Source organism: Chelonoidis abingdonii, chromosome 23, assembly GCF_003597395.2.
Source record: "Chelonoidis abingdonii isolate Lonesome George chromosome 23, CheloAbing_2.0, whole genome shotgun sequence".
NCBI classification, from domain to species: Eukaryota; Metazoa; Chordata; order Testudines; family Testudinidae; genus Chelonoidis; species Chelonoidis abingdonii.
In genome coordinates, this window is record NC_133791.1 from 21,005,626 (window position 1) to 21,020,649 (window position 15,024).

Consider the following 15,024-nt stretch of genomic DNA (forward strand, 5'->3'; position numbering starts at 1 on the left):
CAGGGCTGGCTCTACAGTTTTCGCCGCCCCAAACAGTGCGCCAAATTGCTGCGGCGGGCGAGGGAGGCAGTCCCTGTGCCCTTAGGGCGGCAGGCGCATTTCCACAGTGGTGGCAATTCGGCAGCAGCTTCTATGTTTAGCTGAAGCGCCCTGGACAACTAAACATAGAAACTGCCGCCGAATTGCCGCCGCTGCGGAAACAAGCCTGCCGCCCTAAGGGCACACGGACTGCTCCCCCCCACCCCGCAGCAATTTGGCACGCTGCTTGGGGGCAAAACAACAGGGACTGCAGCCCCTTGCGGATTGCGGCCCCAAGCACCAGCTTGGAATGCTGGTGCCTGGAGCCGGCCCTGGTTACACCAGGACTCAGAGCAGCTATAAAAGAGACAGACAACGCCTCAAACCCAGTAACAAGTATTTTATTTCAATTACAATAAGCGCCACAATGAAGGTTGAAAACAGTTACAAAAATCCCTCCTTTAGCATATAAATACTAAAAATCCTTCCCTTTGTCTAAAATATGATGGTGCCCCTTGCTGGAGGAAATGAAGCTGGCACCTATTTCTGTCAGGGTTTCCTATTAAAATCTAGGATAGAATATTGAAAAGCCCATAGTCTCTATAGACTCTTTCCAGGCCAGCTCCCTGACTGAGGGACTGGCTTCCTTCGCTCCAATGGATGCTGTGCTCTGACAGCTCACAGTCCTGATCTCCCTGTTCCCTTTCAGCTCTTTGAGCTGACAGCACATCTTGAAGCGATCACCGGGTTCCTGTAGTCCAGTAACCAATCCCAGATTGGTTTAACTGTGAGACTAGGCAACCTCTGGGAGGAGCACATAGGGTTAACATGATAGACAAAAGAAGAAAGTATCCTAAGGTTGGCACTGGATGAGATGCTAGGACTCTGCCTAACAAACCTGCTGTGTGAAAGGCCTCAAGCCACCTAGTGAGCCACAGAGCTCTCTACCTGTGGTAGTTTGCTTAGGAAAATTGTCCTTGCTCTGCACTGGAGGCTGTGAGGAAAAAGAGGGAGAGACATGGAAAGAAATTCCCCTAGCAATGCAGAACAGCCACATGCAAAGCTGGACAACTGACCTGGCCACGGTGCCCAAGCCCATAGGCTCACATGCAGAGAGCAGGTAGTGTTGTGGCAATCCTGTGGCTAGGAGACTGCCAAGCAGGAATTTAACAGCAGCCCATAGGGTGGGCCTGAAATGGGGCCCTGGCTTTTAGGGAAGAGGCAGGGACACAGCAGGAGTTATTCTGCATTCATTATCTGAAATCTGGACAAATGCACTGCCTAGGAGCAGACGAGGCTCTTCATAGCTAAGCCTACCCTTGGTTGCTCATGGCCTGCCCCTCACACTGAACAAAATGCATACGGTGGGTTCTTGTTGCCTCTATCAGGCCACAGGCTTCCAGGCTCATTTCCATACTTGAAAGAATCTGCCCCACTTGCCCCAGCAAGACCATCAGATCTGTGCCTCTGTCCATCCTGAATGACTCTCCCAGCCCCTGCCAGGTCTCCATTTAGAAAGGGGGTGAGGACTAGCTCTTCCCTTTCCCAGACAGCTGAGACACATCCAGCCTCTACACCCCTACAATGTGCTTAGCCTTTCCCAGCTTGCAGGGCACGGGGTTCTCTTGCATGTAGCAATGACCATGGTGAGCCTGGCTAATACCTGCAACACAATAAGTAAGCCAATCTGTGACCCAGCCTTCTCGGCATCAGAATCAATACAGGACTCTAGATCCACAATGCTCACACCAATGGCTACTTTCCAATGTCTTGCTTACAGAAAAGGAGGCATTTCAACTTGGAAGAATCCAAGGAAGTGGCAGTGAATGGGACTGGGTGGAAATAAGAAGAAAGAGAGCAAGATGGAGTCAGAGAGACTTGAACAAACTGCTTTCCCTGGGGGCCATGGCACCAAGAGCTCCCCCATCGCCTTCCTGCCTTCCATAGCTCTTAGTGGTTTAATGCTTTTTGGGTTCCCTTTTCCCCATCCAAGACTGGGATTTGTGTAGACTCTGAGCCCGGAAATGTGGGCTGAACTCCATGCTGGAGCAAATATGCATATACCCAGGCTGTTGTGCCAGTCCAGAGGGAAGAGGCTGCTTTCACAGGTGGAACTGAACATTTGTAAGGCCCTGGAAGGGCTCTAGACTGGGTTTGTCATTGGGCACTACCTAGGGTGGTGCATAGCCAATATCCGCCCCCTTTCTGAGGTTACTGATTCCCACCCTTTTAAACTATGGATTGCCACTGTGCACAGCAGAGGTAGGACTGGCAGTCTATCAGGCAGTCGAGGGGTGGGTGGGAGATATTTGTGGCTAGGATGGTAAAGGAATGCCTAATAAACCACCATATTCCACATGATCTCCTCCAGGCCAGGGACCATGAGGTCCTGTGGTTACACCTATCCCCTTATGGAGCTCCTCAGAGGGAATGCTAGCAGTACTGCTAAATAACTGGTCAGCTGCTTACACAGGAGAGAGGCTTCAGACTTCACAGGTTTGTGAGCTGTCTGAAGAGAGCCATTTCCCCAGCCTGCCAGTTGAACAACAAAACCCAAGGCGACTTACACCTGTGCCTGACCCAAACTATACTATGCAAGGCGGATTTCAGCAAAAACAACCATGACATAAAGAGGGTTGGTCTATGCTTGGGCTGTTCTAAAGCAGTAAGACAAAGAGAGCTCATAATTTAAGTTTGACAAACTGTCTTGGGAAGGTCTGTGTACCAGCTGGACTTAATAATCTAGTGCAGCCAGCTGCCTTCCTCTTCCTTTGTATACAGAAGTTAAAGATGGCCCAAGTAGGTTTAAAATTACAATGCAGCTTTCACTATACCCAAGTACAGCTGCCAGGAGGCAGGTTAGATGGTGGTTGGGATCCCAGTGTATCCCAGTCACAGTGTGCTGTTCTTAGCTTGCTGTAGGGTGCAGGAGAAGAGAGAGGAAAGACCTTGTCACCAATTTAAGACAGATGGAAGGTTTATAGAATGAACGAATCTCTCTTTGGTTTCCTGTTCTTCCACTCTGAAAACTGTTCTGAGAGACTTTCTATAATGGACCTTGTACATCAGCAGAGCTCAATACGGTTTCCAAGACCTGCAAATAAAGCTCTAGCGATATGTTCAGGGCCTGTCACCCAACCATAAGTGCACGCACTTCTCTCAAGGCACTTACCCTCAGTCTTCTACTGCCACTCAGTTCCAGCTAGCTACAGTTGGCTATTGCCATCCTGGCTCTGAACAGATCTTCCAGCTATGCACTGGACCAGTGTCCACAACAGACTAGAAGGACAGTTCTTCAGTCTTGTTAGCGATCCCAGGGATTCAATAAGAATCCTGGTCTCCAGGGCTGCAAAGCTAATTTGTTGCCTCAGTGACACCCTTCAGTCTCCTGTCTTTCGGTGGAATGGTCTCTACTGACATTCTCATATCTAGTTGCACTGCTTTAAGGAATAAATATACTAATCCTTTTGCTTAAAAAAAAAAGGCTTTTAAATGCATTTTCCCTGAACTTTTCCAGTGTATTTCACAATGTTCAAAAAATATTTTCCCAAAAATATATTTGATTAGTGTATGTCAGGCAGTTACCACTTTTATCTGTGGGTCTCCCTTTATCAATTAGAAAAAGTCTTCAACCCTGTGACAGGGCAGGGGCTTAACTGTGTATGTGTAAATATGGGTCAGTGCAGACAAATGCATATGTACACACACCTTATGCAAGGTTTAAAAACAAGACATTTCACAAGTGTGTGAGATTAAGAAAGGTTTTCACAGTGGATCGAATCTCAGATGATACCTAGGGCTCAGGGATCTGTTTCTGCTGAGAGTTTTACAGTTTGCTGAGAGAAGAAACTGCCCTTTGAGCAGAGAGCCTGGGAAATTCAATTCTTGAAGAAGGAACAATAAGCCAAAAGTTAGTTTCCACTATTTCCTGGTCCTTTTCCTTTCACCAAACTTCACACTTCTTCTGGGGGTTCATAGGGGAGCCAGGAGGACAGTGGAAGTGCTCAGAGAACTCTTTGGAATTGGAGACAGTACCAATGACTCGGAAACGCGATGGACTGTGGGGGTCAGTGATGAGCCCTTCGTGGGAGCTCTCTGGGGTGCGAACTGAACACCAGACCTGCAAATGCAAGGCAACAGGAGTTAGCTCAAGGGCTTCACTATAGCTGAAAAATGTCTCTCTCCAGCTATCATGACACATGGAAATCACAGATCTTCCTAGGAGGAGTTTATTATAGGAAACAACAACTACGGATACAAACAAGTTCCATGCAGCTTGAGTCCCAACTTGGTCTCCCTTGTTTACCAGCAACCACACACTGGATCCATACATTACACACACATCTGGAGGATGAATAGCATATTGCAAGTAACCTTATCATTACACCAGCAAAGGGGCCTCTCCCAGAGACCTCTGTAACCTGAAGTTGTTCTGTCTGGAGGAGTGTATATCTTACTTTGCTGCAAAATGAGCATTAGACTTGTCAAAATGCATCAGACAGTTGCCTTGTCAAGTCTGTTATCTTGCCTCCTACCTGATCTTTATAGGAAGGCAAGCTTTCCTCATTAACTGTAATGTATCTCTCTCTTCACAATACATCAACACTCATATTTGCTGCACTCCTCTGCCACTTGAGGAGTCAGGAATCAGGGCCTGCAGCAGAGCCAGCCTTTGGGCAACCTAATGAATGCAGCTGACCTATATGCCACCTGATTGGTTGGAAAAGTCAGCAGACTGGCTCTTAAGCCTAACAGCAGCAGCAGTTCAGTGGTTGCTCAAAGCACTGGCCCATGACTAAGACAGATCCTGTCTTGCTCCAGTCCTGCTCCTTCTTTCCCTGACTCCAGGTAATCCAGTTTTGACTCTCAGCTTTGGTTCCTGACTCCTGCTCTGACACTAGGCTCTGGCCTCTGGTTCATGATTCCTACTGCGACCACTAGGTCTGACTGTCCACATCCCAGTCACTGATGTGGGGACTCAGTTCAGGAAAAGGAATGCCCTAGAACTTCGAAGGGAGTTTGGGAGGAGGTGAAGATCGGAGGGGCACTGCTGTAAATTGCATTCCCGCTAACCCAGTAGCTGGAGCCACTGCTATTCCCTAGCTCACACAGTGCACCTGGAGACAGAACAAAGGGTTGGAGGATGGCAGAGACTCACCTGGGCGAATCCCACAAAGAAGAGCTGGTTGTTGGAGAGGCCAAGCGTTGGCAAAGCCTCCTCATTCCCATTCTTCTTCACCCAATTTTGATAAGCCTGCAGGCAGGAGAGAACAGAAGCTATCCTGCATCAGCAGAGGGACATAGTGGATGGAGTTAAAGGATCAGAGACACTCCCACTGCCTTGTGGGGGTACGAAATGCTGGTCCAGCTAGCCAGGGGGGCATTAACCCTTAAGGGACTACACCAGTCCAGTCTCCATGGCACATGCTGGCAGGGAGGGAAATGTCAGCATTGCAAGAGTCTCCCTCTGTGCCCATTTTCCATTTGGTCACAGAAAGCCAGAAAAAAATCTAAGACGGCCCTAGGGGCTGCGAAGGAAAGAGAAAGCACAAAATAAACTTCCCCCTAGAGCTGAGCAAATAATTGCCTTTGGTTCAGGGCTGAAATGAAAAATCTAAAACAAAAATCTTTTCAGGTTGAATGAAATGTTCCATTCAACTCAAAATAACTTTTCCCCCGAATGTTTTGTTGTGGCTAGTTTGGGGGGAGTTATTTACCTTTAAAAAAACAAACACAAAAATCTAGCTCAATTTCAACATGAAGCATCATTTTGAAACCAGAAGTCAAACTGCTTTGTTTAGAAAACATTGAAATGAACCGATCTGACTCTTTCATTTGTTTTCAGCTGAAACTATTTGCCAAATTTGAACTGAATTTGTGAATAATTTTGGTTGACCCAAAACTATTTTTTGGCAAATAAACGATTAATCCAAAAAGTTTTCCCCCACTCTATCCTTGACACCCAGGATTACATATGGCTCACAGGAAACAAATCAGAATGGGGATCCATTGAGGGAGTGTGACCTGTCAGAGCTGCGCAGGGAGAAACTTGTATCCACTCAAGGCAGACTCATCACCTCCTACCATATTTGCTACGTATGCCATTGAAAATGGGAGGATCTGGAGAGGAATTAAAGCCTCTTCCAGTTAAAATGGCCAGGTTCTTCCCTTCCTTGAATCTCCTACAAAAGCCTCTCTTGCACATCCACCCTCTATGGGTAGCAGATTGTCAGGTCTACAATTTCCTGGTCCAAGGACAGCAGATCCCAAATCCAAGGATCACCTGAAGACTTATATATGGTTAGGGCCCACCCCCTCCTCAGAGAGGACACTGCATAGAAAAGGGGCTCAGAATTTTACATTTCCTTAGAGAAATTCCCCTTGCCATCACTGTGTAACCAGGAATGTCTCTCCAGCTGTAGCATCAGGGGAAAGTCTAAGACTACAAAGGACCCCCACAGCCATGACTGCAATGAGATACCAGATGAAGCCTGTGCCTGTACTAGACTCCTACCCGATACGCAGCTTTGAGGCCCCCATTGTCAGCAATGTTCTCTCCCAGAGTGTGTTTGCCATTCACTGCTTCGCCGCTCACGGAGTAGTTGCTGTACTGTTCCACTATGCACTCGGTCTGCTGCTTGAAGGCCTCCACTGAGGAGTTCTTCCACCAAGGGCGCAGATTCCCATCTTTATCATACTCTCGCCCTGCAGAGGAGCAGACCAAGCAAAACACTGGAATTAGAAGATACTTCATCTGAGACGGCCTTTGGCAGAACCAAGCCTGTGTGTGTGAAGTAGGGGTTGTTAGATATTTCGAGCACACAATCTGTGGGCTTGGAGATGCAGTGAGCATACTGGCAATGGCATAGCCTCTTAAGAGAGAGGAGGAGCGAGTTCTGAGACCTCCTGAACTTACTGATCTTTATTTTATTGCATCACCATAAATCCCACAGAAAGAGATTGCAAACAGCAAGCGATCATCACAAAATGCTTTTGGAGTTAGTAAGATACCCCCTTGTGTCAGAGCGCAGGGTGCAAACAGGTGAGCCTGCACGCTGATCACTTGAATAGTAATTCGTTCCCCAGTAGGAAGCTGATGGGAGTAATTACTCTATCAGGCTGCTTGGCTGAGCCAAATCCTCATCAGCCCTGGGCTGATAAGAGGCAGTACAGCAAGGAAGTGCAGGAGGAAGGAAGGAAGGAAGGGGAGAGGGATGAACAAGGCTAGTTGAGCCTGCCCAGACAGAGGTTTGGAACAAGGAGTCCTTGGTGACCCTCAGGCCCTGGTGAGAGGGCCAAAAGCCAGTTGAATATTATAAACAGGCTGTTGCACAAGGACTGTTGTGAAATTGGTGCAGGGAACACAAAATGTGAAGGCACAATCAAAGGAGTCTGTATAGTTTCTGTGGGGAGAAGGTAGGAGAGGGATCACACCCCGTGACACCCTGACTGTCCTATTTTAAGGCCCTCACCATTAATAAGCCATATGTAGGTTTCCTCATTCTGGCAGAAAAGCAGCAAAGAAAAACTCCTCTTGCCTTCTTTCAGCCAGTTAGATTTTTCCACCTCAGAGACTGGGCAGAGTCTCAGATGTCAAACATATTTAGACATTCTGGGCCAGATTTGTACCTGATGTAGCTCAATGCAGGTCACTGGAGTTACATGAGGGATGGCTCTGGCCCATTCTCACAAGATCCACTTTGAGAAGGGCTCTTTGATATAGAGGGCCACCACAGTTTAATTTTGACTCCTGGCACTGGGAGCCTTTCAATGAAGAGGAAAACAGAGCTCCATCAGGAAGAGGAAGATGGAGAGAAAGCAACAGGAAGTAAGGTGTCTTCAGGCTGCCCACCTTGGTCATCAAAGGCATGAGTCAGCTCATGGCCCACGACGACGCCAATGCCACCAAAGTTCAGTGCCCTGCGTGAGAGGGACAAAGAATATTAGGATTCGTGCTTCCCTAAGGCCATTGCCTACTAATGTCTGCACATATGCCCTGTGACCCTATCCACCAGAGCACTAAGGCAGGGGAATTGGACTAGGAGGCAGCTTTCATTTGGACTATGTAGAGCTGCTCCTCCTTTCCTCACTTTTTTGCTATTCTTGCCTAGGCTTCCCCCTGTGGACAGAAAAGAGGTCTAAAGAGACACAGCCCCATGCATGTTGAAATTGTCATGTCTTGCTATTAATGCCAATTACGAAATGAATCTGCTGCACTGCCAACCTCCATTAAACAGCTCTATGGTGTTTTCTGCAAAGGACTGAAGTGCAGAGGGAAATCTGAACCTATTTTTAAAAAGAATCCTTCATGTTCCACCGGGCGCTGCAGATGATTCCAGCAATGGGACTCAGGAGAAGCTATGAAATATAGTTGATTACAGAGCCCCTCAGGCTGTTGGACACCCAGACACCAGGATAAACGTACTGCGGATTCTCTAGGCCCCAAATGAGCCACTTTACAGCTAGCCAGGCATGTTATTTCCATGTTACCATTAGATACAAGACTGTACAAACTCATAATGTTGCATGTCTACCAGATGCCAGCATAGAAGAACTAAGAAAGTGAAGGTGTGGCCTCCTCCAGACTGGGAATCTCTGGGGATGGTGCCTCTCCTCAGTTGTTCTGGGTTTCCCTCCATGCTGCACAGATCTGCCACTAGACCACTAGCTTCTACTGGTCTGTCCTACAGCCCCATCTGTCTAGGCAGCCCAATGGACCTGGACAGAGAGATGCTTTTTCTGATAATGGGGAGGGTGGCACAAGATGGGGAGGGGTCAAAAATGGTTGCAAGTCCTTCATTGTCTCCTTAGGCAAGCGGCCTGACAAGATGGGGAACATTAGACTAACTCCAGGGGAAAGGTCCAGATCCTGTGCTGAAAGAGCATACATCCACCACTGTCCCTGGCAAAGCTAGCAGCTCTATGTGCACTGGCATCAAGATCCATGGAGTCTCCTAGTGTGAGTCTGGCAGAGCTGGTGCAATTTCTCTGAGCTCCAGCATTCCTCTCCTGGCTGTTTTCTAGCCCCCAGCTCAGGACTGGACCCTCCTTAGCTACTGACGGGTGTAGACTAGGATACAGAGGTGTGTGAGGCACCCACCATCTTCCAACCAGGCTGCTGCCATCATAGAGTCCCCACTCCCCATCCCCCTTCAGCTTAGGGGAGCAGGGTGGAGTGGGGGAAGAACACCGGGAGAGGAGGGCAGCAGATGAGCAAGAGGATGTTCATACTTGGGGGAAGTGCGGGTGTAAAAAGGAGCCTGCAGGATCCCGGCTGGGAACACGATCTCGTTCTTGGTGGGGGAATAGTAGGCATTCACTGTTGGAGGGGTCATACTCCACCTGCAGGAGACAAAGGGGATTGTCATTACAGCCAAGCTGGAAGGTGCATACCCCCCCACCACACATACTGGCACAAGGCACAGGTATTTCCTGGCCTCCCCCACGGTCCCCTGAAGCTTCCTAGGACACCTAGCAACTACAAGAATATATATGGCGATCAGGGCCACGGGCAAGGACTGCAGTATTCACTGCCACAGACCAGGGAACAGGTCAGAGACAAAGAACCACTGAGTCTTCAGCCACAGAAGAAAGCTGCAGCAATACAGATGACTGAAGAAAGTGTAATACTCCTATTGTCCACGAGAGGGAACCAGAGCACTGCAGTATTTTGAGCAGATGGGGATACAGATGTAAGTCAGCCACATAACACACACCTCCCTCCTTGCAGGACACTTGGGTGGGGAGGTCCTTGCTGGGCATGTCCTTGTCCACTCACTTCTTTGGAGAAAGCAGGACACATATTTACAAAAGATTGTAAAGCTTCTGGGGCAGGGACAGTCTCTGTTCTACATTTGTGCAGCACCGAGCACAATGGCTGGGGTTCCTAGGTGCTCCCAGAATACAAATAATTAATAGTAATTATCCCAACACTCTTCCTGCGCTCAATGCCGTCTCCAAGAAGCATGGAGGGGAGATCTGCATGTGCCTGTAGGTTAGGGTTGATTGAGTGTGCTGGTTTTGCTGAGGAAATAAGGTTTTAACTGTATTATGCAGCCCAGAGATTTTGCAAAGACTATGTAGGCACAGGGTGAAGAGAAGGTTACTCAGTAACTGAGGTTCTTCGAGATGTGTGTCCCTGTGGGTGCTCCACTTCAGGTGGCAGTGCGTCCCACTGCCGTCCAGCGCAGATTTTGCTAGCAGTGTCTGGTCGGTGTGCAGAAGCTGTCTCGTGGCGGCATTGACACCTCTTCTGGCATGCACATGCCCCGACCCTCTCGATTCCTTTTCTACCGTGGAGCAGTTGATTCTTACTCCAAATTAGAGGGGAGGAGAGTGGGTAGTGGAGCACCTACAGGGATACACATCTCGAAGAACCTCAGTTATTGCACAAGGTAAGAAACCTCTTCTTCATCAAGTGGTGTCCCTGAGAGTGCTCCACTTCAAGTGAATGTAGAGCAATGCCCTATGCGGATGGAACGGGCTTCGGAGTTGGTTTTGTAGCTGCTGGTAGGACCGTGCAGCCTAATTTAGCATCTGCTCTCCAGCAAGCATGATTGCGTAATGATTGGTGAAAGTGTGTTCGGATGCCCATGTAGCTGCTCTGCATATGTCAAGCATGGGCACGTTGTGCAGGAATGCTGTAGAAGTTGCTACAGACCTCGTCAAGTGTGTTTGGATGCCTGCTGGGCTTCAGTGTTGCATAAAGAGTAGCACAAGTGGATGCAGTTTGATATTCAATAGTTTTTATGTTGATATAGCTGCGCCTTTCAACCTTTCCGTTGTTGATACAAATAGTCTGGGGGATTTATGAAAGGTCTTTGTCCTGTGTAGCTAAAAGCCCAGGGCATGGCAGGCATCTAATGTGTGTAATGCCGCCTCTTGTGGGTTGTTCTGTGGTTTAGGATGGAAAGTGGGTAGGTGAATTGGTTGGTTAAGTGGAATGAGGATGATATTTTGGGTATGAATTTTGGGTTAGTCCGCAGAGCCACTTTGTCCTTGTGGAATATTGTGTAGGGGGGGTGAGCCATGAGCGCCGCAATCTCGCTCACTCTTCATGCTGATGTGATGGCATAGAGCAATATGCTAAGGGTTCGAATGGTTTTCAGGTTAGCATTTGCGCACTAGGTTTAAGTCCCATGGCGGAGTGGGTTCACAGATGTCCAGATACATGTTTTGTGGGCCTGTTATAAATCTCTTTGTAATCGGGGCAAAAACTGAGGTCCCTTCTATCTGTCGGTGGAAGGTGGTTATTGCTGCGAGGTGGACCTTTATCAAGTCTGTAGCCAGTCCTGATTTCTTTAACGATAGTAGGTACTCCAGGATCAATGGGAGTGGGGCCTGGTTTGCTGATATTTGTTTGTTTTGGCATCAAATGGAAAAATCTCTTCCATTTTTGGAGGTAAGTATGCTGTGTGTTTTGTTTCCTGCTGTTAATCGGTACTTCTTGTACTTGATCCAAACAGGTTAATTCGGCCACTCGGAGCCACGAAGAAGCCAATCTCTCAGGTGAAGTTTCCCTAGATTGGAATGGAGGACTTGTCTGTTGTCCTGTGAGAGGAGTTCATATCGTCGAGGGATACTGAATGGAGTGCATATCACCATGCAGTTCAGGTAAGGGAACCAAAACTGTCTGGGTCATGCTGGCACTATGAGGATTATCTTGGCTCTGTCAGTTTGTGTTTTGTGTGTGACTCTGGAGATTAGCGGAATTGGAGGGAAAACATTTAGTACAGGGGCGTTCCGTTTGATCAGGAACGCATCTCCCAGTGATTGCGCTCCCTGCCCTGCCTGTTTCTGAGTGGAAGGAAGTGGTAGCATGCACTGCAGACCACACATGGTTCTAGCAGGTTTATGTGAAGGTGTGTCTCTGTTGGTGACCATTTGCCCTGGGCAATGTATTGTTTCAGGTGGCCCCCCCATCCTATCAGAGAGGCATCTGTTGTGATTTGAACCGATGGTGTTTTCTGTTGGAAAGGTATGCCTGAGCACAAGTTTGATGTGTTTGTCCATCAGTGCAATGACTGAATCACCTCTGCAGTGGGTGTGATTCTCTTGTTTAGGCTGTGCCTTCGTGGTATGGAGACTGTATTCAGTCATCTTTGTAGACACCACATATGTAGCCTGGTGTGCTACCACGAACATGATGGCCGCCATGTGTCCCAGTAGTTGTAAGCAGGTGTGTACATGCACTCATGGGCTGAGCGAAACCACCAATATAAGGGAGTCATAGCTGTAAAGCAGGGCTCTGGAAGGGATGCTCTGACCGTGATTGAGTCCAGGGGAGCACCTATGAATTCCAGTTATTGTACTGGAGTGAGGGTGGATTTCTTTTTGTTGATTTCTAGCCCCAGGGAGTGGAAGAGGGAGATGGTTAACTGAACACCTCTTTCTGTTTCTGTCTTTGTGGAGCCCTTGATTAGGCAGTCTTCTAAGTAAGGGAATATGAGTATCCTTTGTCTGTGCAGGTGCTCTGCTACTACCGCCAGTGTTTAGGTGGACACTCTCGGTGCTGTCAATAGGCCAAATGGTAGCACGCTGTATTGGAAGTGTTCTTATCCTACTGTGAACCTTATGAAACGTCTATGAGCCGGGTGGATTGTAATGTGAAAGTATGCGTCTTGTAGGTTGAGGGCTGAGAACCAGTCCCCTTTTTCCAGTGGAGGGATGATTGAATTCAGGGTGACCATTTTGAATCATAGAATCATAGACTTTAAGGTCAGAAGGGACCTTTATGACCATCTAGTCTGACCTCCTGCACAACGCAGGCCACAGAATCTCACCTACCCACTCCTGTATCAAACCTGTGTCTGAGCCACTGAAGTCCTCAAATCGTGGTTTAAAGACTTCAAGGTGCAGAGAATCTTCCAGCAAGTGACCTGTGCCCCACGCTGCAGAGGAAGGCAAAAAAACCCCAGGGCTTCTGCCAATCTGCCCCGGAGGAAAATTCCTTCCCGACCCCAGATATGGCAATCAGCTAAACCCTGAGCATGTGGGCAAGATTCACCAGCCAGACATCCAGGAAAGAATTCTCTGTAGTAACTCAGATCCCAACCCATCTAACATCCCCTCACAAGCCATCGTGCATATTTACTGCTAGTAGTCAAAGACTGACTAATTGCCAGAATTAGGCTATTCCATCATACCATCCCCTCCAAAAACTTATCAAGCTTAGTCTTGAAGCCAGATATGCCTTTTGCCCCCACTATTCCCCTTGGAAGGCTGTTCCAGAACTTCACTTCTCTGATAGTTAGAGAATCTGTGGGCATGGACAAATTTATTGAGTTTTCTTAGGTCTAGGATGGGGTCTCCACCCCCCCATTTTTCTTTTGAGTCAGAAAGTAATGGGAATAAAATCCCTTTCCTCTGTGTTGTATTGGGACTAGTTCCACCGCACCAATTTGCAGAAGGTGATGCACCTCTTGTCTCAATAGATGCTTGTGAGAAGGGTCCCTGAAGAGGGATGGGGAAGGGAATGGGTACCTAGGATAGATGTAAAAGGGATGGTATAGCTCATTAAAATTAGTTCTAAAACCCACTGATCAGATGTGATTGAGGCCCAGTTTGTGTAAAATGGCCTGAGTCAGTGCCCAAAGATTTGAGTGTTGTCTGCCCACACTGGTGTTATGGGGAGGCTGTGCAGACCCTTGACCAATACTCCAAAATTGCAGTTTGTTTGGTGGTGGTTCTGGGGTTGGTTCTGTTGGCAACTTTGTGGTCTATTTCATTGTCCCCTTGCTTTGTATGCTCTCTGCTGTTGCTGAGATGTGTTGTCTCAATTTCTGTTGTATAGCTGATAATGTCTCCTGTTTGGATTGTGTATAGCCCTAATGTTCTGAGGGTCACCCTGGAGTCTTTCATGGAGCGGGGAACTTTGTTGGTTTTAGCCAAAAATAGTGTGTCTCTGCTGAAGGGAAAGTCTTCCACTTTGTGTTGCAGTTCTCTGGGGATTCCTGATGAATGCAGCCATGATGCACTGTGCATTACAATGGCTGTTGCCATCATGTTGAGGGTGGCCTGTAGTGCTGTCCTGGAGATAAGCTGGCCTTCATTCACGATGGCCCGGAATTGTTCTCTTTTCCCCTCAGGCATATCCTGGGTGAACTTTGTGAATTTGTTATAATTGTCATGATCATAGTTTGCCAGTAGTGCGGTGTCATTTGCAGTGTGGATTTGTAGTGTGGCTGATGTATACACTTTTTGGCCTAGAAGATCCAGTCTCTTCCATTCTTTGTCTTTAGGAGTGGATTTATATTGTTTGTTTCTTTGATTTACTGCGTCCACCACTAACGAGTTTGGTGGTGGGTGCGGAAATAGGAATTCCATCCCTTTATTTGGCATGTGGTATTTCTTATCCATGCGCTTGTTGGTTGGTGGGATGGAGGCCAGTGTTTGCCACACTACATTTGTCAGGTCCAGGAGGGCATCATTGATGGGGATGGCGATCTTGGAGGAAGTTGATGTATGGAGTATTTTCAAGAGTTGGTGTTGTGTCTCCTGTACTTCTTTTAGAGGGATTTGCCACTTGCCTGGAAGTGTTTGAATTCGTCAGAGGCCGTTGTAGTTGTGAGTGTAACTGCTTCATCTAGAGAGGATGAGGAATTGTGTTCTGGAGGCTCACCATGTTCTGATGTGTCATCTCTTTCTTCTTCCCCTTCCTCTGTGGCTTCAGAGGGTTTGGGTACTGAAGTCGGTGCCGATGTTATGTTTTTTCTGTGTGTGGAAGTAGGCTCTTGGAATTGTGCCCTAAAAGCTGCCCATAGGTCCCATTGTAGCTGGAATGGCATGGGTGGGCATATCCATAAGTAAACCAGCCATGGTGGTAGACCCTTATTTGGGTCTGATTTTCTTTTGTATTTGGTCGCTGTTGGGGAAGAATGGCCAGAAAAGAAGACAGCTTCCTCTTCTTCATCTTCATTGCTTGAAAATGGTGGTGCAATGGGTGAGTGGGCTGGTCTGGTGCCTTAGGTACTGACAAATCCATGGTGCCGAGTAGAGGAGAGCTCA

General features: G+C 47.8%; 1 protein-coding gene across 6 annotated transcripts in view; it reads right to left on the minus strand.

Annotated features, from left to right (window-relative positions):
- Positions 1 to 401: 401 nt before the first annotated feature.
- Positions 402 to 15,024, minus strand: part of ECE1 (endothelin converting enzyme 1) — a 123,098-nt gene continuing 108,475 nt past the window's right edge. For 5 of the 6 annotated variants that reach the window (XM_032762626.2, XM_032762627.2, XM_032762628.2 and 2 more), the window contains 5 exons: positions 9,250 to 9,360; positions 7,871 to 7,938; positions 6,533 to 6,723; positions 5,177 to 5,272; positions 402 to 4,138 (listed from right to left, as the gene is read on the minus strand). In XM_032762626.2, the coding sequence (XP_032618517.1) occupies positions 3,962 to 4,138; positions 5,177 to 5,272; positions 6,533 to 6,723; positions 7,871 to 7,938; positions 9,250 to 9,360 (643 nt within the window). In that variant the 3' untranslated portion in view covers positions 402 to 3,961. The remainder of the gene's footprint in view (positions 4,139 to 5,176; positions 5,273 to 6,532; positions 6,724 to 7,870; positions 7,939 to 9,249; positions 9,361 to 15,024) is intronic. The other variant, XM_032762629.2, reaches the window with a different exon arrangement.